Genomic DNA, 23,884 nt, shown 5'->3' with positions numbered 1-23,884 from the left:
CTTGGCGCGTATTAATTTAGCTAGTCCATTGTAAAATCAAAGACGGAGCATTCCCTGATATGACGTAAACATCGATGTTACTTTTATAATAAACAATATTAAACAATTCGATCGATACATTCTAATAGCAGGAGATGTTTTACGAGATATCTCTCTAATTGCTTTGTGTAATCGGGGTACTAGAGACATCAGATTGCAGAAATAGTCAGTAGGTTTCAATACCGGAATGGCAGCTCTCAGATTTCGCATGGCGGACATGCCTAGTTGATGAAAAACAGACAGTTATGGAAAAAGTACGCACAGAGTTGCTAAGAACGAAACAAATAGTTGTACCCATGACGTTCAACTATCTGCACATATACAACAAATGTCATCTTCTTGTTTTGTTAGACCTGTAGCTGTGCAGTCCTGCAAGTGTAATATGCACATTATTGCTGCAATTCACTGCAAGCGACAACCAAACTGCATACATGTCAAGACAGCTTTCCCATGGAAGGTGTCAAAGGTCAGTTTTCAAGAGTAAGCAAGAAGTATTTATTAAGATTTTTATTTCATACGAGTTTCACTTGGATAAACACAAAACCAAACCCTTAAAAATCTTCATTTGTTTCAAACCCATGCTGATTTAGGTGATGTTTTAACGTGGTTTTAAGTAGAAATATCCACTTGTGTTTAACTATTACCAAAAAAAAAGAACAATTTGGTAATATATTCTAAAGTAAAACGGCACTGAAAAAGGGCCAATTGAGCATTGCTTAAGTGCACTTGTCCTTTAAATGGATAACATATTTGATGTATATAATATTTTCCAGAATCACATAACTTAAGAAAATTCCATGATTTTCTTCTTCAGAATGGAATGACAGGTACCAGATAGATGTGAATTCTACCCTAAACTGCAACAGCGTATCATTTCCAGAAAATTCGTCATTTATGTCCAAAAAAACAAATGACGGAAGAATTGTAATTGAAAACAATCCTAGCCATCAAGTTGTTACTAATTGTTTCTGGAATCTTTCTTTTGACTATGAGTGTATGAATGTCTCTAAAACTCTTGGTAATGTATGTTTTTCGCATTTTTATGACGGAAGTTTTCAAAATTTCCCACAAATCTTCAACCAAAACAAGTCTATCTTTCTATCTTGCTCTGGGTGTGCTTTGCAATCTTCAAGTAACTGTATTCAAATTGCTACATCTCGGTGTCGGTATCTAAACTTCAGCACAGAAAATGAATGTTATCTCTTCCAGGAAAGTGCTTTCAGGACATTAAATAGTTGCATACTACGAAATATATCGTCTGTAATCAACAACTGTAATAGATGCATACAGCTTGTCAACTCATCTTCAATGATTTCAAATGTGGAATGCTTTATGGAAAAGGAAACTCTGGAAATTGTTTCTTTGAATGTTAGTAGTCTGATTATATGTGAAGAATGTCAGGATGTACCTTCAAACTGCAGTAAAGATGCCAACGTAAGTTTGTCCCAAACGGTCACATGCTCAGATTGTTTAGACACAAATATTTCTGTAGACTGCAGTCAACATAACAGAGACCATTCTGTCACATGTCATCCTTTCTGTCCACCTGGGTGCAACTGTACCGGAGAAAGCTACATCTGTGTTAGAGATCGGTGTCCAGCCTTCACAGAGAGAATCATTCTAAAGAACGTTGAATGCAATAGAATAGTTTTCGATGACAGAACACGCGAATATTTTGTCGAAAGCAAACATATATTTAAACTTGAAATTCGTAACTCGGTTATCACAAATCTAACAATATTTTCTTACGCTAGTATTTCTCTGCACAGAATCCTTGTAATGCATAGTATTGTTGAAAGAATTGATATAGATCCCTACGATAAAATAATGTATTATACATCATTACTATCTATTCACTTGTATAATATTACACTCTATACGTTTATGTACGGCCCTGAGGAAGTCAGGGACATATCGCTGACGGCAACAGGCAATTCAACATATCACTTTACCAGAGCTACCTTTTATTTCAACCCAGTGACCTGTGATATTTCTGGTAACGCCTTGGAGGATTTTTTATTTTATGATCAATGGATATCCTGTTTAGACGTAGTGAATGCAAGCCATAACGAATTGACAGAAGAAATTTATTCCGATCCCAGGATACTTGATTTAAGTCACAACAAGTTAACCCGATATCACCACTTCAATCAAAATGTCTATGTATTATATATCAATAACAACCGTCTTCAGTCGTTAAAACCCGTGTCTTATATAGAAGGAGAGAGTGATAACCTAAGAATAGCTGATTTTTCATACAATAACATATCATCAATCAATGCTGGTGACATCGTTGCGATTAAACTGATATATTTGAATCTCTCCAGAAACCAAATTAAAACTATACACACCGAGGCTTTTCTTGAGATCACCCTTCTTATCTCCCTTGATTTGTCCCACAATAAAATCGTACAAATCTTTCACGGTACTTTCTCTGCACTTGAGAACTTAGAAGAGCTGTACTTGCAAGGAAATCCCTTTCAGGTCGCTGTTGACATGTTTAAAGGTTTGTATAGTTTAAAGATGATGGAAGTAAGTTTTTATACAGTATGCTGTGCTAGACCAAACAGCATATACAATGTCAAATGCGTAGCTCCTGTGAATGAAATTTCGTCTTGTGAGCAATTAATAGCAGTACCGCCTCTCAATGTCGCTATATGGTACATAGCATTGATTGCATCTTTTGGAAATATGACTGTTTTTCTATATAATGCCAGTAATTTCAATAGCAAAAAAGCTGGGGCGTACCATATTCTAACATTGAATCTGAGTTGTGCTGATTTTTTGATGGGTGTTTACTTGTACACTATTGCTATCATAAATCTACATTATACAGGGCAGTACGGTTTAAACGATTACGTTTGGAGGCATAGCACTATCTGTACCCTTTCCGGAATTATTGCAACTCTATCAAGCGAAGTTTCTGCTTTTATTGTTTTGTTGATCACTATGGATAGATTTATTGCAGTCAAGTATCCATTTTCTGACTTTAAACTTACTAGAAAAAAGGGTTCTGTCCTCTTGTTTATTGCTTTGACTCTATCTCTTTTTCTTGCTTTGATCCCTTTAATACCGGATCCTAATCTTGAAAACTTCTACGCACAGTCTGGTATCTGTGTTTCTCTTCCTTTGTCCATTACTAGAAAGTCTGGATGGCAATACTCCATGATTGTATACGTGGGAATCAACTTTCTTCTTTTTCTTGGAATTCTTGTTGGACAGATTTCAATATTTGTTGAAGTGGTCAGTGTTGGGAGAAATGTGCGGTCGACGAAAACAAAACAGCGGGAATCGTCGTTGGCGATGACACTGTTTGCGGTCGTTGTGACTGATGTGTTTTGTTGGCTACCTATAGGGACGATAGGTAAGTTTTATCGTCAAACTATGCATTATGAGAGAATTTAAATGCGTAATAAAAACCATTTTTAATAGATTTGAAGATCAGAGGTCCGTTGATACGAAATTATGAGAGAGGAAATCCCGTCATGGAAAAAAGGTTCTGAATTAGTTATCGTTGACCTGTCGATTCGTGGGTAACGAACCAATAAATCCTAGAAAATTTACCTTACGAACTATCAAAAACTGTAGGCAACCTCAAACGAAGTTAATTCACCCTAAAACATAGCTGACACAAAAAACTTCAAGAATCTCTCGTCCCGACTCAATTTTGTCCTAGATTCGATTGGATTTTTTATCAGCTGAATTAAAAACTGTATGTAAACATCCCGTAAAGAAGAAGGAACGTTTGGGCTTTACTGTGCCCTAAAATTTAATGTTCTTGAAAAGTTATTAAATTGGCTATAATATGAGTTGAGTAGATGAATATGATAAATCATTAAAGAATATGGCATGAAGGAGGACCATTCTGGAAATATGACGTCATTAATTTGGTACATTTCTTAAATTTATGCAGAAAAGCCTCAAAATGACTCATTTCTGTGCTTAGTTTCCTTTAGAAAATAGTGTCCGCAGCCCTCGCCCACTTCAATGTTTAGATATATTATGTAAAATGCTTTGAAAAGTCACATATCTCAAAATCTTTGTGGGCGATGCATGCGCTGTATGTTTTCTGAAAGAAAATTCCACCGAAAGTTCATGTCTTCTGCAACTTTAAAGAAAATACGGGAAAATGCACAAGTTCATAACGTCACAAATAGCATTTAAGAGGTCATATTGGAAAACAAAATTGTATGTTTTTACTGCATGGAATTTCAATAATTCAGAAAGGATGAAGTTTAATTTCTTCCATCACTTCTAAATTTAGGAGAAATACAGGGCCAGATTTGTATTGAAACCCTACCTTGTTCTTCCAGCTTTATTAAAATTCTGGGTGTGCTGATTTTTTTGTATACTGAATAGCTATGTGTTTTTGTATACAAAAAAAAAGATCTGAAAAGGAATGCTATCAAAAGTTTGTTTTGAAGTAGGGAACCGTCATTGGATTCTGAGGGGGACTATGGCATTTTCTTTGGATTCAGATCGTTTATTTTGATGCAAATGTAGGACAGAAGGCAGATTATTTATTTCCATCGCGGGGACCGATTATAATTTTCTTCCTAAGTGAAAAAAGGAAAAACTTGAAAACTGTATTTTTCGGAGAGTGGGGTACCTTCACCAGGTAAGGACAGATTAATTTCTTCCCAGTTGCGGAAAATTTCATTTTTGAACGTTTTCGGGGACAGATTATTTATATCTAAAATCCCCCCCCCCCAGTCAGAACCAAATTGTCTTCCCCCAAATACCGCTTTCTCAAAGTTATGTGTTTTTTTAAAATTTGTTTTCTTTATTTTGTTTTTTTTTTTGGAAAGTTAAATACATTGACTGAACCTGCAATAGTATCTTTGAAAGTATTCGTTGATTTCTAATTTAAAATTTAAACTATCTATGTATATACATACTGCAATTATTGCTATATGGAAAAGCTGACGTTTTTAGGGATTGGGGTAATTAACTTTCTATTACACAGGAATGCAGACTATTTTTGGAATTGAGATACATGTAATTATTTCTCTGTTACATTGATTATTGTTTGTGTGTTGTTAAGCGTCCCATTCGAGGATTTTTCACTCATAGAGAGACGTCAACACACGCCGGTGAAGAGCTTGAAATTTTTACCTATACTTGACACTCAGGGCCATTGAACAGTGAGGGTGCTTTATCGTGCCTTCCGTGACACGGGACCTCGGTTTTAAGTTCTCATCGGAAAGACCCGTGACTTTCACTTCTAGTACCGGGCGCTTGGCGAAGGAAGAGTCACTTCCTATGTTTACGTCTTAGGTTAGACGCGGCGCGACGAGCGAGAATCAAACCTGGGCCTCCCGATCACGAAGCGAGCGCCTTACCACAAGGCTACTGTGACCAGTCTTTCTGTTACACAAGAGTGCTAATGTTTTTTAGGAGATTGAAATTAATTATCTCTGTGTTATAAAAAATAATGCTGATGTTTCTTGGGATTGAGGTTATTATCTTTCTGTTCTAGGAATGTTGACGTTTTTTGGGATTGAGGTACAGCCTGACGTTTATGCTTGGATGATAGTTGTCGTTCTGCCGATTAACTCCGCCATTAACCCAATATTATACACCTTGACTGCATTCATCAGAAACAAGGTCATGTCACACAATTTATTTGGATTGTTGGCTTTAAAAGGAAGATTGTGCATTAGTTTTATGTTTGTTTGTCTGAATAAGATTTTTCTAATTCAACGTTTACAGTTTTGTAGAGCAATAGTTCTGTCCGTCAATATTCGAAATGATTTGATAAACAGTGTCTCTTTGCCAGTAACTGAATTTTCATATGCAACTTGTAGAATTTTTTATGATGGTGAGGTTTCCGTATCTTTTAAACTCACCTGAGCTGAAAACTAAATTCAGCTTTTCTAATCACATTTAATCTGACGTCCGTCAGTCAACTTTTCACATTTTTAAATTCTTCTCAAGGACCATTGGGCCGATTTCAACCAAACTTGCCACAAAGCATCCATTGGTAAAGGGGATTCAAGTTTCTTCAAATAAAGTCTTACTAAAAACATTTAATGGCGTCTGTTGAGCGTCTTCTTTTCCTCTTTCAAGAACTGTTTGACCAGCAAAGATTAAACATATGTGAGAACTTCGTTACAGAGTGTTGATTCAAGTTTGTTCAAATCATGACCCCAGGCTTAGAACTTAGACCCTTTCAAAGTTTAACATAGAAATATGAAGGAAAAAATGTTTAAAAATCTCCTCAAGTAAAACAATACCATGTTTTAGTCAATTTTATATGGAGGCATCCTCAGACATAAAGATTCAAGTTTGTCAATATCATGACCTCGGAGCTAGGACGTGGCCACAAAAGACAATGAAAGTTATACATAGGACTATATAGGAAAACCCTTTAAAAGATCTTCTCAAGAACAGCAAAGCCATGACTAAACGTATTAATGTTAATATTATGTGGAAGCGTCTTGAGGATGTGGGTTCATATTGTGATCTCCAGGGTAAGGGCAGGACCACATTAGGTAATAAAAGTTTAACATTGGAATTTCACGGAATTTTTTTTCCCTCAAGAACATGCAGCAAAGCTACAATTCATATTTATATGGAGCCTCTTCAGGTATAGTTGATTCAAGTTTGTTCAAGTAATGTTCAAGTTTGTTCAAGTAATGAATTCCAGAGTTAGGGCGGGTCCACAAGAGGTAATCAAAGCTTTACAAAAGAAAATATTGGAAATTTTTGTCTTTAATGAACAGAAAAACCATAGGGCATATTGGTATGTAAGCATCCTGAAGATTTTTCTAGATTCAAGTTTGTTCAGATCATGGTCCTTGAGAACAGGGGCTCATAGCTTTACAAGGGAGAACATAGGACGAAATTATTAAAAAGTTGCATGATCACAATCTAATTAATGATAAAAAATGCTAAACATGTGTTTAAATTTTTTTTATTAGAAATATGCGCCCTGGGGTGAGAGTTAAACCTTACTCTAGAGATCCGGTACAGAAATAAAATGTCCTCGAAACAGCAGACCCACGTTGATCTTACTGATATTTAAGCAACCCTTTTTAGTTGATTTTACTTTGAATAAATTGAAACTCCTTTTGGTCTAGATTTTGGTCTACAACATGGATTCAAAATATTTACGAAATGAAAGAGGGTAAGTTACAAAAAAATCTGTTTGGCCAAAGTGACTCGGGTAAGGGTTGTGGCCCATGGGCCTCTTGTTTTTTGTTATTTCTCACTTGTCCAAGGGAAGGTGCATGGTCAAAATTCACTTGCCCTACCTGAATTTTTGTTTGCCCTACCAACATGACCTTAAACTAATACTGTATATATTTATATATATTTCAAAAAATAGGAAGACAAATACTGAGTAGATCATGCAAGCTCCTGTGTCAAGCTTTATTTCTATGACTTACATATGGATTCAATTTTTTAAAGTCACTAGCCCACGAGCAAGTGGTTGATAAAATTGCACTTGCCCATCCTTAAGATTCACTAGCCCCGGGCGTCGGGCAATGGGATTTGTCATCCCCTGGAGTTGAAGTTCAAGTACTGCGATATGCATATTTCAATCGGATTTTGACCAAATACTGTTCTGACGTCATAGCCGACAATCTAATGACAGAGAGATGAGGAATTGCACACTGTTAACGAAGTTATCAACGACAAATGCAGTCTAATTACAAAAAATGCTGAAAAATTTTAAATTCCTAACGTGTATTTCGTTAACTATAGAAAAACGAACTAGTATTTAGGTACAAGGCATTTCTAATATTTCTGATTTTTATTCTAAACTTTTAGAATCTATAGCTTTGATTACGGTGATGTTTTTTGATGGGGAAATTATTTTTTAGTCCACAAGCCTTTACTTTACAAAATATACGAAGGTATATTTGCATAAATTGATATTACAATAAAAACGAACAACGAAAAGTTCTATAACGTTAATTCTTTTGAAATTAAATTGTTTAATACGTGTGATTAGATGAAAAATCAACTTACATTGAAAGGCGAGTTTCAACGTGACATAGTGATCAGCCGTTGTACATGTCGTCTTTGACGTCACACAGGCACGTGGTCGATATCAATGTATAATGAAGGGATTTTGAACAATTTTGAATCATTTTAAACTAGTTAAAATTGCATTACTAGATAACGATGAAAGTGAAGAACCAAATTCACATGACTGATAACATATAAGAAGCTGGTCATTTTGCACTTTTAAAGTTTTTGAAGAGTTATCTGCCCTTGATGCCCAAAAAGCTTAAGAAAACAAAGAACAAAAGAAAATTGTAATTTCGTCAAAATATCAATGTTGAATGATTATTTTAATTCATATTTTAATAATGAGAAAGTGTATGCATATTTTCACCAAGAGCTTTTTATGAAATTCAAAATACTTTTTACAATATCTTAATAACATATGCATTACCCATAGACTTCAATGTAAAATTCAAGGTGCAATTAATTTGACAATAATCAAGGTTTTTTTTTAAATTTCTTTGGTGGTGTATTTTTATTTCACAACACCATCAAAATTATACCATAATTACAAATATAGGATCGTTCATTTATAAGATACAAAATATGGTCGTTATACATTGAATACCTTAACTTGAATTTTTCATTGAGTCAATCTGTGTTGCTTTACCGCTGTATATCCGCAGTAAAAACACAAAAATTATAAACTGATATCATAAGAAAGTTAACATAATTTACACTTTTAATATCATGTAAATGAGAAACATGGTATGGGTAATGCTTTAAGCAATGTTGCAACCGTTATTTCTGAATCAACAAACGAAGAAAGCATTTTATTGTTTAAATAAATGCTTAGTGGTATATAAAAACCGTTTTAATTTCTTTTTCAGAAAAGATCGAGAAAATATTGCTAAAAAGAAAAAGCAACTGACTTCAACTGAGGTATATAAACACTTATATTTGAATTAGCAACTCGATTTCTGCTTTGTTCTCAAATACTCATTTCTTTAATAAGTTTTTCAGGACACAATTAAACACTAAAAAAACTTGGGACAATATCTCGTCACACTCCGTCCTTTCTTTGTATTCTGTACCTTTTTCTTTCAAATATACCTAATTCACTTCTAGTTTGTGGTTCAGAAAGCTTTTTAAATGACCTGCACAATTTGAATTACATGCATACTGTAAAATCACATATTTTCTTGGGATCAAATTTTCGAGATTCGAGCAAAAATTATTAGGTTCGTGATTTCATTGGTGAACAAGTGCAGAGTTGTTACATGTTTGAAATTTTACATTTTTGTGGTTGACATGAATTTATTGGTCTTTTCATACCACGTCACCTCGCCTCACCTTACCTATCCTTTTCGTGCCTTCTGGCACATAAAGCCCCAATACACTGCCTCGATCACCTGCCTCTGTCTTTGGCTGCTGCCCTCGCTGACGCCCAGCTATACCATCCCAGCTGTAATCTTTCTTGTTCCGTGGTTCTTCTCCAAGTTGTTTTTGGCCTGCCTGCTTTCCTCTTTTCTTCTGGATACCATGTCATTGCAGTAGTACAAATCCTGTTTCTTTCCAATCCAATACCACTTTTCTGAGAGTTATTATCTTACTCGCTCTAGTTGTTTTCATTCTATGATGGAGATCTTCATCTGATATTTCATCAAGCCACATTAACACGTAAAGAAGGAAAGTTAAACCTCCATAAAAATTAGTGATTTTACAGTATCTTAATGATTTCCCCTTGGAAGGAGGGTTCTTATCTAAACAAATGTGAACAACACATATACAACAAATGCCTTTTGACAAATTTAGTTCATATTTACATATTGGTTGTAGTAATCTTGACAGTCTAAAAAGTTTAGGACAAAAGATGAAAATAGGTCAAAATTCCTAAAAAGTAGTCCAGTTGTCCAATATTTATCAATATTCATTTCCGGAATATCTTATCTAAACCATGATGTTTTATGACAATATTTTTGCGTCTCGTACAATTACATATACTATAGTTATATTTTATAAATTGTTTTATACTATAGTCGAGACCAGAAAAAAAGCAGTCAAAGAGCCATCAGCAGCATGTCAGGGACTCCTTCCCGCAACAGAGACATCAAACATTGATCTAGGGAACACAGGGACTCCTTCCTGCAACATCAAACATTGATCTAGTGAACACAGGGACTCCTTCCTGCAACATCAAACATTGATCTAGGGAACACAGGGACTCCTTCCTGCAACATCAAACATTGATCTAGGGAACACAGGGACTCCTTCCTGCAACATCAAACATTGATCTAGGGAACACAGGGACTCCTTCCTGCAACATCAAACATTGATCTAGGGAACACAGGGACTCCTTCCTGCAACATCAAACATTGATCTAGGGAACACAGGGACTCCTTCCTGCAACATCAAACATTGATCTAGGGAACACAGGGACTCCTTCCTGCAACATCAAACATTGATCTAGTGAACACAGGGACTCCTTCCTGCAACATCAAACATTGATCTAGGGAACACAGGGACTCCTTCCTGCAACATCAAACATTGATCTAGTGAACACAGGGACTCCTTTCCGCAACAGAGACATTAAACATTGATCTAGGGAACACAGGAACTCCTTCCTGCAACATCAAACATTGATCTAGTGAACACAGGGACTCCTTCCTGCAACATCAAACATTGATCTAGGGAACACAGGAACTCCTTCCTGCAACATCAAACATTGATCTAGTGAACACAGGGACTCCTTCCTGCAACATCAAACATTGATCTAGGGAACACAGGGACTCCTTCCTGCAACATCAAACATTGATCTAGGGAACACAGGAACTCCTTCCTGCAACATCAAACATTGATCTAGGGAACACAGGGACTCCTTCCTGCAACATCAAACATTGATCTAGGGAACACAGGGACTCCTTCCTGCAACATCAAACATTGATCTAGTGAACACAGGGACTCCTTCCTGCAACATCAAACATTGATCTAGGGAACACAGGAACTCCTTCCTGCAACATCAAACATTGATCTAGGGAACACAGGAACTCCTTCCTGCAACATCAAACATTGATCTAGGGAACACAGGAACTCCTTCCTGCAACATCAAACATTGATCTAGGGAACACAGGGACTCCTTCCTGCAACATCAAACATTAATCTAGTGAACACAGGGACTCCTTCCTGCAACATCAAACATTGATCTAGGGAACACAGGAACTCCTTCCTGCAACATCAAACATTGATCTAGTGAACACAGGGACTCCTTCCTGCAACATCAAACATTGATCTAGGGAACACAGGAACTCCTTCCTGCAACATCAAACATTGATCTAGTGAACACAGGGACTCCTTCCTGCAACATCAAACATTGATCTAGGGAACACAGGAACTCCTTCCTGCAACATCAAACATTGATCTAGGGAACACAGGAACTCCTTCCTGCAACATCAAACATTGATCTAAGGAACACAGGGACTCCTTCCTGCAACATCAAACATTGATCTAGTGAACACAGGGACTCCTTCCTGCAACATCAAACATTGATCTAGTGAACACAGGGACTCCTTCCTGCAACATCAAACATTGATCTAGGGAACACAGGAACTCCTTCCTGCAACATCAAACATTGATCTAGTGAACACAGGGACTCCTTCCTGCAACATCAAACATTGATCTAGGGAACACAGGGACTCCTTCCTGCAACATCAAACATTGATCTAGTGAACACAGGGACTCCTTATTGTAATAGTGGCATCAAATATTGATCTAGGAAACACAGAAATTCCTTCTTGTATCAGTGACATCAAACATTGATTTAGGGAACACAGGAACTCCTTCTTGTAACAGTGACATCAAACATTGATTTAGGGAACACGGGAACTCCTTCTCGTAACTGTGGCATCAAACATTGATATAGGGAACACAGGGACTCCTTTATTAGTGGCATCAAACAAAAGATACATTGTGTCGGGACCTCCTCTCTATAACAGTGACATAAATGTTGATTTATAGAAAACAAAATATACAGCGTTTCAGGCACTCCTTCCTGCAACATGTGACATTAAACAGCTCCATAAAACACAAAAGGTACAGCGGGTCAGGGACATAGGAAACAAAAAAATTCTCCGAGGACCGTTAAACAACAAATAAACAGAACACAAAAGATATAGCGATTCAGGGACTCCTTCCTGTGGCTCCACGAGTTTACTGTTCCGCTTATAATTTGGGCAAACTTGTTCGTGAAAGTAAACGCTTACCTTCAGAAGACACAAAGGACCTCTTACCTACAGCTTTGAACTTAAAGACTAACTACGAAATCATGAAGTAAGAAAGAAGAGCAGATAGGAATAAAGTACACACATTTGACTACGCCATAATCCCTATTAATATTGCTGCTTTACATTATTAAAATCACTGGAAGTTGTGTAACTTGTTATAAAGATTGTTGTGCCTTTATCACCTTATATATTTCAAAAGTTGTAACATTCATGTGAAAAAATATCGATTGATCAGCTCCTGTTTCCCCTGTACTGTGCGTCTAACAAGCCAGTGACGGCATGCATAGTCTGTAAGTGCAGCAAGATCAAGTACATGTTGATTACACTGTCAACTGTTTAATATAAAACAGGTGTTTGCCAGCCCATTTTTTGAGGTATTAAGTGAAACAGGAAACAAAATCACAATTGGGCTTGGAAGTTGGTTTTTTTTGTATTTTTAACTTATATGACTCGCAAAGGGTTTCATATCGTCATAGTTGCTTTTCAAAAAAAAATGCAACAAATTTTCCGCTGTCCGATTCACAATAAATAACAACTTCCCCGATGTCGATTCGGTGTGTTAATATTCTTTTTGTGTAAAAACAATGAATTCTGTTTCATCCTGGTTCAGTTTGAGTAGATTTGTACACATCCACATTATTTCACCATGGAACATCAAAAGAATTTATTGATTGATTGATTGTATGTTGTTTAACGTCCCATTCGAGAATTTTTCACTCATATAGAGACGTCACCATATACCGGTGAAGGGCTTCAAATTTTGACCTTTTCCCGGCACTCAGGACCATTGAGCAGTGAGGGATCTTTATCGTGCCAACGCCTGCCGTGACACGGGGCCTCGGTTCTTAAGATTTCATCCGAAGGACCCGCAACTTTCACTTCAAAGTGCCGAGCGCATGGCGAAAGAAGTTGCTACCCATTTTTTTATAGACTTAAGTCAGTCGCGGCCGAGATTCGAACTCACGACCTCCCGATCACGGAGTGAGCGCTCTACCGACTGAGCTACCGTGAACGGTCTGAAAAGATTTTATTGATATGACGTCTAGATTTCATACGGCTTGGCCAAGATTAGGTGTCAATGTTGGTTGCAGATTTAAAAAAGTCAAATGAAATATATTACATGTATGTTCTATATAACTCTACATCCTTTTGGCAGATTTTTGAAATTTCTATCCAATTTTCACGAACGGTTAGAATATTTTCACTTTAACTGTAGTGTCTTCCAAAGTGGCCTACGGACTATACATGTACCTGCAGGCATAGGGTTCATATATTAATACATTCATTCAACTGAACAAGAAAGACATGATTGCAATATTGTAATATGAACTCTTCAAAAAAATATTGTTTGACACCCCCCCCCCCCCCCCGAGAAAAATCACATAACTCATTTCCATAAAAATGATACAGTATGCGAAGGACATGGGTAAATCTGCTAAACTTAAGGACTCTCTCTACCCTTCTTGATATTCTAAGTGTACTTTTGGGTAATTAAACTGATCCATCCTTTGATTTAAAATAAATTCATTGCAATATTCACTGTTTTTTCCAAAAATATTCAAAATGTTCATTGATTGATTGTATGTTGTTCAACGTCCCATTCACTCAGATAGAGACGTTCCATCTAAGGATGCACGCTACTGGAATTATACTTCGGATGTTGAATATCTGACCTACAATGAATTGAATTTAAACTAATATAATGTAACGGCAATAGGTAATAAAGGGAAGGGTACAGGGCATTCCGAGAGGACCCTGAGTTCGTAAAACCCCGAGTTCCCAGGTATGCCGAATGGGCTGATCACGTGATATACCCATAGTATATATAAGGCCTCAGAGACTCAACAAGTAGAGCTTTTTCAAAAAGCTTACCGTCTTTAGCAACAACCTTAAAAACAGTAAACTGACCTAAACCTATCAGGCCGTAAAATTCTTGAAAATTTCTTGGCTTTGTATTTCTTCATCAGTTTTTTTCTGACCAAGTGAAAGGATGCTCGGCTGTCTCCGTAAACTTCGACTCTGCTGCCGAGATCATTCGGCAAACCTCGGCTGATTCCGTCACCTTTGTGATATATAGATGAGGTACGAATCGGCCGAGGTGTGCCGAGATTAGAAAGACAGTGCAAAACAAAGGGAAAAAGAATACATACAAGCTGTAAAGCTTGCATCCAATAAAGATCAATTCTGTTAACAATGAAAGCTGTAAAGCTTGCATCCAATAAAGATCAATTCTGTTAACAATGAAAATATAGAAACGTTTCTGGTAATTGCTATAAAAAATGTTATTTCGAATTAATTACTGCCAATTTCCACTGTTCGTTTTGTCATATTTTTTACGATTGAAAATCTTGAAAAATTGTTAAGTAGTACGAAAATTAGATCATCAGAAAATTATCTCCCTTGCCTTGAACAGCATTTCAACCAATGAAATAATTGAAAATTTTCTCATCATGCAATTTCTACCAATCACAAAAGAGAGGAAGTCTGTAAAATACTTCAACTCTGTATACCGTCTTCCAAGGAAGACGGTAATTAGGTTGGTTACTGATACGGTTACTGATAGAGTTAGTCAAGAAAAGTCGCAGATAAGCAGCAGCAGAAGACGGCCAGCGTAAAGATATCGGTAAGTCTGTTCGTAAGTCAACATTGCTATGCAATTTGCTGAATAGTATTTTACCTGTGCAACTGTCTACGTGAGCGTTGCATATGGAGTCTTTTTCTAACTAGAAGTAACTGGTCGCTTCTGATAGAAGTAACGTACCGGCGCTTTGGTTGCTTCTGGGGGCGCTTCCAGAGTTAGAAGCCCCATCGATTAGGAGGCAGTTGATTAAATTATTTTGTTTATTTGCGTGTTAGGGAAGCACCCTATATATGTATAGAAAAAAATGCGGAAAACCAAGTTGGACAGACTGACAGAGGGACAGACAGACGGACGGACGGACAGACTCAGAGAAAACCTATAGTCCCCTCCGGTTTCACCGGTAGGGGACTAATAAATCAAGGTCCCATCCTGCAGTTGATGCAGGCACGAATTTAAAAAAAAAAAAAACAGTGACCGCAACTAGAAAGTGGTCTTTCCAACGGTCTGGCCTTTTGCAAACTTAATAATAGGTTCGTATTTGAAATTGGAAATTTCCGCTCGTTTGGAGGTAAATGTACTATCCATCTTACAAAGAAGTGCCACTCTACACATGTACCACCGCCAAAGAAAAATTGTGCTAACGATCTTGTGTGATTCATGATGACGTCGGCACGGCTGATATAACCAAATGTTATGTTTTAGCCGGTGCTTCACGTACTGCTAGCTGTTTTTAGTCCCCAACCTGTGAAACCGGGGGGGGGGGGGGGGGGGGCGATAGGTTTCCTCTTCGTCTGTCTGTCAGTCGGTCCCACTTACTTTTCCGCACTTTTCCCTATACGCTTGCAGATATTGAACTCAGTTTGGCATGTGCGTATACATTAATGAATTACAGATTAAGTTTGTATTTCGTTCCGTTTCATTGATTTTTGACCGAGTTACCGCCTTGTTAAATTTTTAAGGGGAACCAGATTTCTTCTTGGTTTTCCGCACTTTTTTCCTAAATGCTTGCAGCTATTGAGCTGATTTTTGGTATGTGAGTCTATCTTATTGAGTTCTAGAACAAGTTTGCATTTTGTTCCGCTTCAATGAATTGCCAGTAGGGGGTGCTAGTATTGCTTATGCAATACTCTCAGATTGCTTGTTATGGTTGACTAAGACTATAGATTGCTTTGCTCGATATACTAATCTTTATTTAAAGAGAAAGATGTCCTGCAATATTCTTTGGCATTTGGTCGATTTCTGATGCCTTTCTCAGTACAGGTATGAAGATCATCAAACCCTTCTTTGCTTAATCCTGTAAGCTAGGTTTAGGTATTATGTTTCATTCAGATTATTTTCATTATGAAGAAATGTAGAACATCTTATTAGAGAGAGTATGTTGACAAGCTTTAGACTGACTTGTAAAAAAGCAGTAAGGGTGCGTCTTTTGACATCGATGATACAGACAATTTCCTGAAGGTGGGCTAAAAAGAATGTTTTAGTATTTCTTAGTTTTGATGTTGGGACGTAATCAGCATCTGTTTCACAATCAAGGACAACAACCCTCTTAGACGTCTTCTCCAGACTATAATGCCCTAGTCGACATTTATCGCAAATGGCATCTTGACTAAGACTAGAGACAACAATCAATCAATCGTTTATATGGTAGGCTAATGTCTGTTAAAAGCTGTTGAAGACGTTCAAAGCCAAGAACTACAGTACTCAAGAATAATACGGCCTGATAGGAGCATGTCAGTTTACTGATTAAGGCTGTTGCTAAAGACGGCAAGGCTTTTTAGGTCACCTGAGTCACTCAGGTGACCTATTGCTATCCGTTCTCGTCCGTCGGCGTGCGTCGTGTGTTAACATTTGAATATTTTTAGCTTCTTCTCTGAAACCGCTTAACCAATTTCAACCAAATTTGGCATATAGCATCTATGGGTGAAGAGGGTGAAGAACAAAAATTTTGAATTTCATAGTCCCTGCCCCCCTGGGGCCTGAGGGGTGGGGCTAAAACCACCAAAAATAATGCAATCTTTAAAAATCTTCTTCTTTACTCCAGAACATCAAGCAGTCAAACTGTTGGCATCATTGTAATAAGCATTGAGCCCTCTACCAAAATTGTAAAATTCATGGCCCCAGGTTCAGGGGTTCTGGCCCCAGGATGGGGCTATATAAATCATATAGTGAAAGTGCATTATTTCTTTGAAAATCTTCTTCTCTGCTCCTGGGTACTAAATAAAGTAACTAAGTACATAGTTATGAAGAGCAAGAGTGCCTCTTCCAAATATGTGAAATTCATGGCCCCAGGGTCAGGGGTTCTGGTGTTAGGGCGGGGCTCTATTGATTATATAGTGAAAATGCATTAATTCTTTGAAAATCTTCTTCTCTGCTCCTGGGTATTAAATAAAGTAACTAAGTACATAGTTATGAAGAGCAAGAGAGCCTCTTCTAAAATTGTGAAATTCATGGCCCCAGGATCAGGGGTTCTGGCCCCAGGGTGGGGCTATATAGATCATATAGTGAAAGTGCATTATTTCTTTGAAAATCTTCTCTGCTCCTGGGTATTACATGTAAATAAAGTAACTAAGTACATAGTTATGAAGAGCAAGAGTGCCTCTTCCAAAAATGTGAAATTCATGGCCCCAGGGTCAGGGGTTCTGGTGTTAGGGCAGGGCTCTATTGATTATATAATGAAAATGCATTAATTCTTTGAAAATCTTCTTCTCTGCTCCTGGGTATTTAATAACGTAACTAAGTACATAGTTATGAAGAGCAAGAGTGTCTCTTCCAAAATTGTGAAATTCATGACCCCAGGGTCAGGGGTTCTGGTGTAAGGGCAGGGCTCTATTGATTATATAATGAAAATGCATTAATTCTTTGAAAATCTTCTTCTCTGCTCCTGGGTATTAAATAAAGTAACTAAGTACATAGTTATGAAGAGCAAGAGTGCCTCTTCCAAAAATGTGAAATTCATGGCCCCAGGGTCAGGGGTTCTGGTGTTAGGGCAGGGCTCTATTGATTATATAATGAAAATGCATTAATTCTTTGAAAATCTTCTTCTCTGCTCCTGGGTATTTAATAACGTAACTTAGTACATAGTTATGAAGAGCAAGAGTGTCTCTTCCAAAATTGTGAAATTCATGACCCCAGGGTCAGGGGTTCTGGTGTAAGGGCAGGGCTCTATTGATTATATAATGAAAATGCATTAATTCTTTGAAAATCTTCTTCTCTGCTCCTGGGTATTAAATAAAGAAACTAAGTACATAGTTATGAAGAGCAAGAGTGTCTCTTCCAAAATTGTGAAATTCATGACCCCAGGGTCAGGGGTTCTGGTGTTAGGGCGGGGCTCTATTGATTATATAGTCAAAATGCATTAATTGTTTGAAAATCTCCTTCTCTGCTCCTAGGTATTGAATAAATTAACTAAGTACATAGTTATGATGAGCAAGAGAGCCTCTTTCAAAATTGTGAAATTCATGGCCCCAGGGTCAGGGGTTCTGGTGTTAGGGCGGGGCTCTATAGATTATATAGTGAAAAGCATAAATTCTTTGAAAATCTTCTTCTCTGCTCCTGGATATTAAATAAATTAACTAAGTACATAGTTATGATGAGCAAAAGTGCCTTTTCAAAAGTTTTGAATTTCATGGCCCCAGGGTCAGTGGTTCTGGTGTTAGGGCGGGGCTCTATTGATTATATAGTGAAAATGCATTAATTCTTCTCCTCTGCTCCTGGATATATAATAAAGTAACTAAGTACATAGTTATGATGAGCAAGAGTATCTCTTCCAAAATTGTGAATTTCATGGCCCCAGGGTCAGGGGTTCTGGTGTTAGGGCGGGGCTCTATCGACTATATAGTGAAAATGCATTAATTCTTTGAAAATCTTCTCCTCTGCTCCTGGGCATTAAGGTGATAAACTAAGTACATAGTTATGATGAGGAGGTGGGCCTCTTCCAGAATTGTGAAAGCCATGGCCCCTGGGTCAGGGGTTCTGGTGTTAGGGCAGGGCTCTATAGATTATATAGTGAAAAGCATAAATTCTTTGAAAATCTTCTTCTCTGCTCCTGGATATTAAATAAATTAACTAAGTACATAGATATGATGAGCAAAAGTGCCTTTTCAAAAGTTTTGAATTTCATGGCCCCAGGGTCAGCGGTTCTGGTGTTAGGGCGGGGCTCTATTGATTATATAGTGAAAATGCATTAATTCTTCTCCTCTGCTCCTGGATATATAATAAAGTAACTAAGTACATAGTTATGATGAGCAAGAGTATCTCTTCCAAAATTGTGAATTTCATGGCCCCAGGGTCAGGGGTTCTGGTGTTAGGGCGGGGCTCTATCGACTATATAGTGAATATGCATTAATTCTTTGAAAATCTTCTCCTCTGCTCCTGGGCATTAAGGTGATAAACTAAGTACAAAGTTATGATGAGGAGGTGGGCCTCTTCCAGAATTGTGAAAGCCATGGCCCCTGGGTCAGGGGTTCTGATGTTAGGGCGAGGCTCCATTGATTATATAGTGAAAATGCATTAATTCTTTGAAAATCTTCTTCTTTGCTCCTGGGTATTATTTAAACAAACTAAGTGCATGATTATGATGCATAAGGATGCCTCTTCAAAAATTGTGAATTTCATGGCCCCAGGGTCAGGGGTTCTGGTGTTAGGGCGGGGCTCTATTGCCCAGATAGCATGACTACGTTGGGCCAACATTGGTAAATAGTTGTATGGTTGGCGTTGGGTGGACAACGTTGGGCCAATTTCGGACCAATGTAACCATGTCAACCTTCTTGATCATGTTGGGATTCCTATGTTGGCCCAACGTTGGTCCAACCTAACCAACTTCTATATTCGCTCAACTTTTAAAGGGAAGTAGGATTCTAGCCCGATGTTAGCATGTATAAGTGTTTCAAGATGGGATATTTATATTGGGCCAATGTTGGCCCAATTATTGTATTGCCAACTAAATGATGGTGTCCATGTAAGCTGATGAGCGTTACGTTGGGCCAGCGTTGGTTGCAAGTTCTTAAACCGTTATGTTCCCAATGTTGTCCCATTGAACTGTTGTGTTGCAAGCTTATTTGATTGCAAAACATTAATTTAGATGCACATTCTGAAATAATAGAGGGTATTCGCTGTCCTTGCTTTTAATTGGATGACTGCATCTGTTTAGATCTGATATTTTCACCATTCTTATCTTTGAACTAAAGTGATCACAGCACCAAAAAGTTTTTTGTCCTGTTTTTTTTTTTTTAAGTAGGTGCATGATTATTTATTAGTTTTAAAATCCTTAGCTCTAAATTATGAATTATTTCATGAGCGTTGTATTCATGAGAATAAGAGAAGACTGAATAACATTTAAAAAGTTCCCAAGAACAGGATGTGAATGAAGCCTACATATACATAAGTCAAGATAACACAGCTTTATAATGAAATTGAAACAAAAGTTAGGCGTTCGCTAAAGCTTGGAGAGTCGCGGCGATTAAAACACCAAACTGTTGGGTGAGCTGTCAGATTCAATTGCTCACAGGTGGGCGATAGACAAGAAGGGAGATTTAAAAACTATGGATTATACCATTGTTACAGCTGCATCTTAGAAGCGATGTAAGTATAATTATTAGTCCCCTACCGGTGAAACCGGAGGGGACTATAGGTTTCCTCTGAGTCTGTCCGTCCGTCTGTCTGTCCGTCTGTCTGTCTGTCTGTCTGTCAGTCTGTCCCACTTGGTTTTCCGCACTTTTTTCCTAAACGCTTGCAGATATTGAGCTGATTTTTGGTATGTGAGTGTATCTTGATGAGTTACAGATCAAGTTTGCATTTCGTTCCGCTTCATTGATTTTTGACGGAATTACGATCTTTTCAATTTTTACGGGTTTTCCGCGATTTTCTTCTAAACGCTTGTAGATATTGAGCTGATTTTTGGTATGTGGCTTTACCTTGATGAGTTATAGAACAAGTTTGCATTTCGTCCCGCTTCATTAATTTTTGACGGAATTATGGCGTTTTCAATTCTTAACGGGAACCAGATTACACTTGCCGGTAGGGGACTAGTATTGCTAATGCAATACTCTCAGAATGCTTGTTCTTATTAATTCAACTTTACTGTTAAAATTGTTCGGAATTCATCCTTTTCTTGTTTATGCTCACAAGCAGTATATAAGTTAATGTAAATATGAATTATATATGTGTATACAGTTGGCACATACATGTACTTTAAACTTTTATTTACAGTAATTTCTAGTGCTCATTAAGAAATACAATAATAAGTAAGGTAAAAAACATCTTTCAACTTGTCTCCATCTATTGTCTATTGTGTACACGATTATGATTTTAACAAGGATACTAAGGTTTATAGATCAACATGTACTAGTAGTATTTTACATCGTTGTCTTTAAAAGACTTAATTACATGATTTATATATTGGAGTCTGTACGTATTTGCTTTGTTTCTAATACCAAATTATTTGTATTTTCAATCAGAGACTGTAAGGAAAACAAATGTTGTAGCGGTAACTGACAATGAAACTGAAGAACATAAAGGACTGTGTGAAGTACGTATGCCTAAGATCAAGACGGAGGCCTGGGGAGGCGACAACGGGAGGAAAAAAGAAAAAGCGGGAAACAAAACAAAAGGACAGTGATAGAGGAAGTGAGCCAGGATTAAGAACTTTAAATTAATATTTTTTCATACATTTCCACCAATATCTATTTTAAAAGTAATTTTGTAAATTCTGATTGAATTGATATATATCTATAAAATAATTTTACAGTGAATCACTTGTAATGTTTTCTTTGAACGTGTATGCATTATGAATGCAGGTTGAAGTGTGTATTATTTTTTTTAAACAATTATGAGAAAGGTCTATATAAAGAATTATTTATAAATGTATTTTCAAGAAGTATTCATTCAATTTATTTAAACAGATGTAAGTTTCATCCAACAATTGGCCAACAGAAAGAAGATTAAGGCCAATAAACCGTAAATATCGGACCAATCATTCAATGAAGGGTCAACGTTGGGCCAACCTAACTAACCGATTGCAAATGTTGTTTCTGTGTTGGCTGTTAGTTGGCTTACTATAATAACTACGTTGGCCCAACAATATGCCATCTGACATTTCAACAAAGGCCCAACATTGGGCCAACCTAACCAACCAGTTGTTAAGGTTGGCTGTTAGTTGGCTTACAATTATACCTACGTTGGCCCAACAATATGCCATCATGTTGGACCAACATTGGGCCGATGAGCAAAATGACCGTAGGCCAACGTAGGATTACGAACAATGGGCCAACGTTGGAAAAAAAATTGGGCCAACGTTGGCCCAACAATGTCTTAACGTTGGCCCAACAATATCTTGCTATCTGGGTTGATTATATAGTGAAAATGCATTGATTCTTTGAAAATCTTCTTCTCTGCTACTGGAGATTATCTAAACAAACTAAGTGGATGATTATGATAGGCAAGGATGTCTCTTCCAAAATTTTTAAATATATGGCCTCGGTTTTTGGGGTTCTTGAGGAATGGGGGGGGGGGGGGGGCTCTATTGATTATATAGTGAAAAAGCATTAATTCTATTAATTAATCATTAATTAATCCTGTCTGCTCCTTAGCATTGAGCTGATAAATAAATTGCTTAGCTATGATGAAAATGGGAGCTTCGAACAGAATTTTTAAATCTTGTGGTCCTAGAGTCAGGGGTTCTGGCATAACGAGGAAGGGGGGGGGGGCTTTTGACAATATAGTGGAAAAGTGTTAATTCTTTGAAGTCCATAGTTATGATGATGAGGGTAACTCTTCCAAATTTCTAAATTTCTTGACCCTTGGTCTTGGGTTCTGCTTTGTTGAATCTGTAGTGAAAATGCATTGTACCTGTGAAATTCTTCTCTGCTTCTGGGCATATCGAGAGAAAACTGAGTAAAAGTTTAAATGATATAAGTAAGCGTATTTCTACCAGATTTTTGAACATCTGGACCATTTGTCTAAGCATTCTAGTCCTGGGCAGGGCTCTATTAATTTGTATTCTACTGAGAGAAGTTATTCCCCTTTTCCATTCACCTTTGATAATTAATCACTGTAAATAATGTATTTGAAAGGTTAATAGAATAAGATAATTATGCAAGAATGTTTATCATATAATTCAAAAAGTATTTTCTTAGTTTTAATAATCAGGTAGACCTGTAAGTAATAGATAAATAAAAATGAGACAAAAATAACTTATCTTATTAAAAGTTCTTCAAAGACCATAAGAGAGGTCAATGCTAGAGGTCTTAATATGGGTTTAAAAATAGTACAGAAGTACTGATAGTTTGTTAATAGCCTGCATGGTGATAGTGTTAAGTGGGGGACAGTTTAGAACTTAATTTATGAGTTGATACGGAATACTAGACTAATTATTTTGTTGATCCTGATCTTCCTACCTCTCTTGCTTTAGGGCAACAAAGCTTCATCTATCAGTGTATTTAACTTCTAAATTGTTGTATTATACTTAGGTGACCGTCAAGGCCCTTGGGCCTCTTGTTTAAAAAGCTATACTTGTATAGTTTAAACCTTTTTTTTTCAAATATGAAATAGAAACAATAAAAATTAAAAATGTACACACATTATTCATTAAAATTACACCGAAATATTTATTTTTGGAACATTTGAAATTAAATCTCCATCTGTAATTTTCAATCACTTCCACTGATAAATTAGTAGAATATTAAGAAATTCCACGAACTTTTGGATCAACCCTCGTACATATGTTTATTTATTATTGATACATACCTTTAATTTCATACATTCTTTCAACAGCTGAATTTGGGTCATTCTGGTGATTTTTAGTAAGTTAATCTATATATATTTGGATAGACGTGCTTCCATCCATCGGCGTCCGTTGAGCAAGAAAAGTCGGATATTTGTAGTTCAAATTCTCTCTTCCGTGCCTCCCGAAATGCAACATAATATCCACGAAAACTTTGCTCTGTAGAGATTCATGATTGGTTAAATCAATGGCATTGTACAATTTTTCTAGATCTGCTGTTTCGATCAAGAGGCGGATGATGGTCAAGCC

The 23,884-nt window shown here is 37.0% G+C and overlaps 1 protein-coding gene across 1 annotated transcript; it reads left to right on the top strand.

The window, feature by feature from the left end:
• Positions 1-1,371: 1,371 nt before the first annotated feature.
• Positions 1,372-10,116, top strand: LOC133179733 (G-protein coupled receptor GRL101-like). The gene is made up of 4 exons (XM_061314427.1): positions 1,372-1,473; positions 2,233-3,403; positions 5,519-5,672; positions 10,035-10,116. Exons 1-4 carry the CDS (start codon positions 1,372-1,374, stop codon positions 10,114-10,116), a joined length of 1,509 nt encoding a protein of 502 aa, XP_061170411.1.
• Positions 10,117-23,884: the final 13,768 nt, after the last annotated feature.

This window comes from Saccostrea echinata, unplaced genomic scaffold (assembly GCF_033153115.1).
Source record: "Saccostrea echinata isolate AGI-Se365-2 ecotype Australia unplaced genomic scaffold, CSIRO_AGI_Sech_v1 ptg000005l, whole genome shotgun sequence".
NCBI classification, from domain to species: Eukaryota; Metazoa; Mollusca; class Bivalvia; order Ostreida; family Ostreidae; genus Saccostrea; species Saccostrea echinata.
The sequence above is the reverse complement of the archived record's forward strand: the minus strand, read 5'-3'. Positions and strand labels throughout refer to the sequence as shown.

Excerpts from the sequence above, each read along its gene's own strand:
- LOC133179733 (XM_061314427.1), top strand. The coding sequence starts at position 1,372 with ATGGAAAAGGAAACTCTGGAAATTGTTTCTTTGAATGTTAGTAGTCTG. Across the intron at positions 1,474-2,232 it reads ACTGCAGTAAAGATGCCAAC|TCGTTAAAACCCGTGTCTTA; the intron begins GTAAGTTTGTCC and ends AACCGTCTTCAG. Across the intron at positions 5,673-10,034 it reads TCACACAATTTATTTGGATT|TCGAGACCAGAAAAAAAGCA; the intron begins GTTGGCTTTAAA and ends TTTATACTATAG.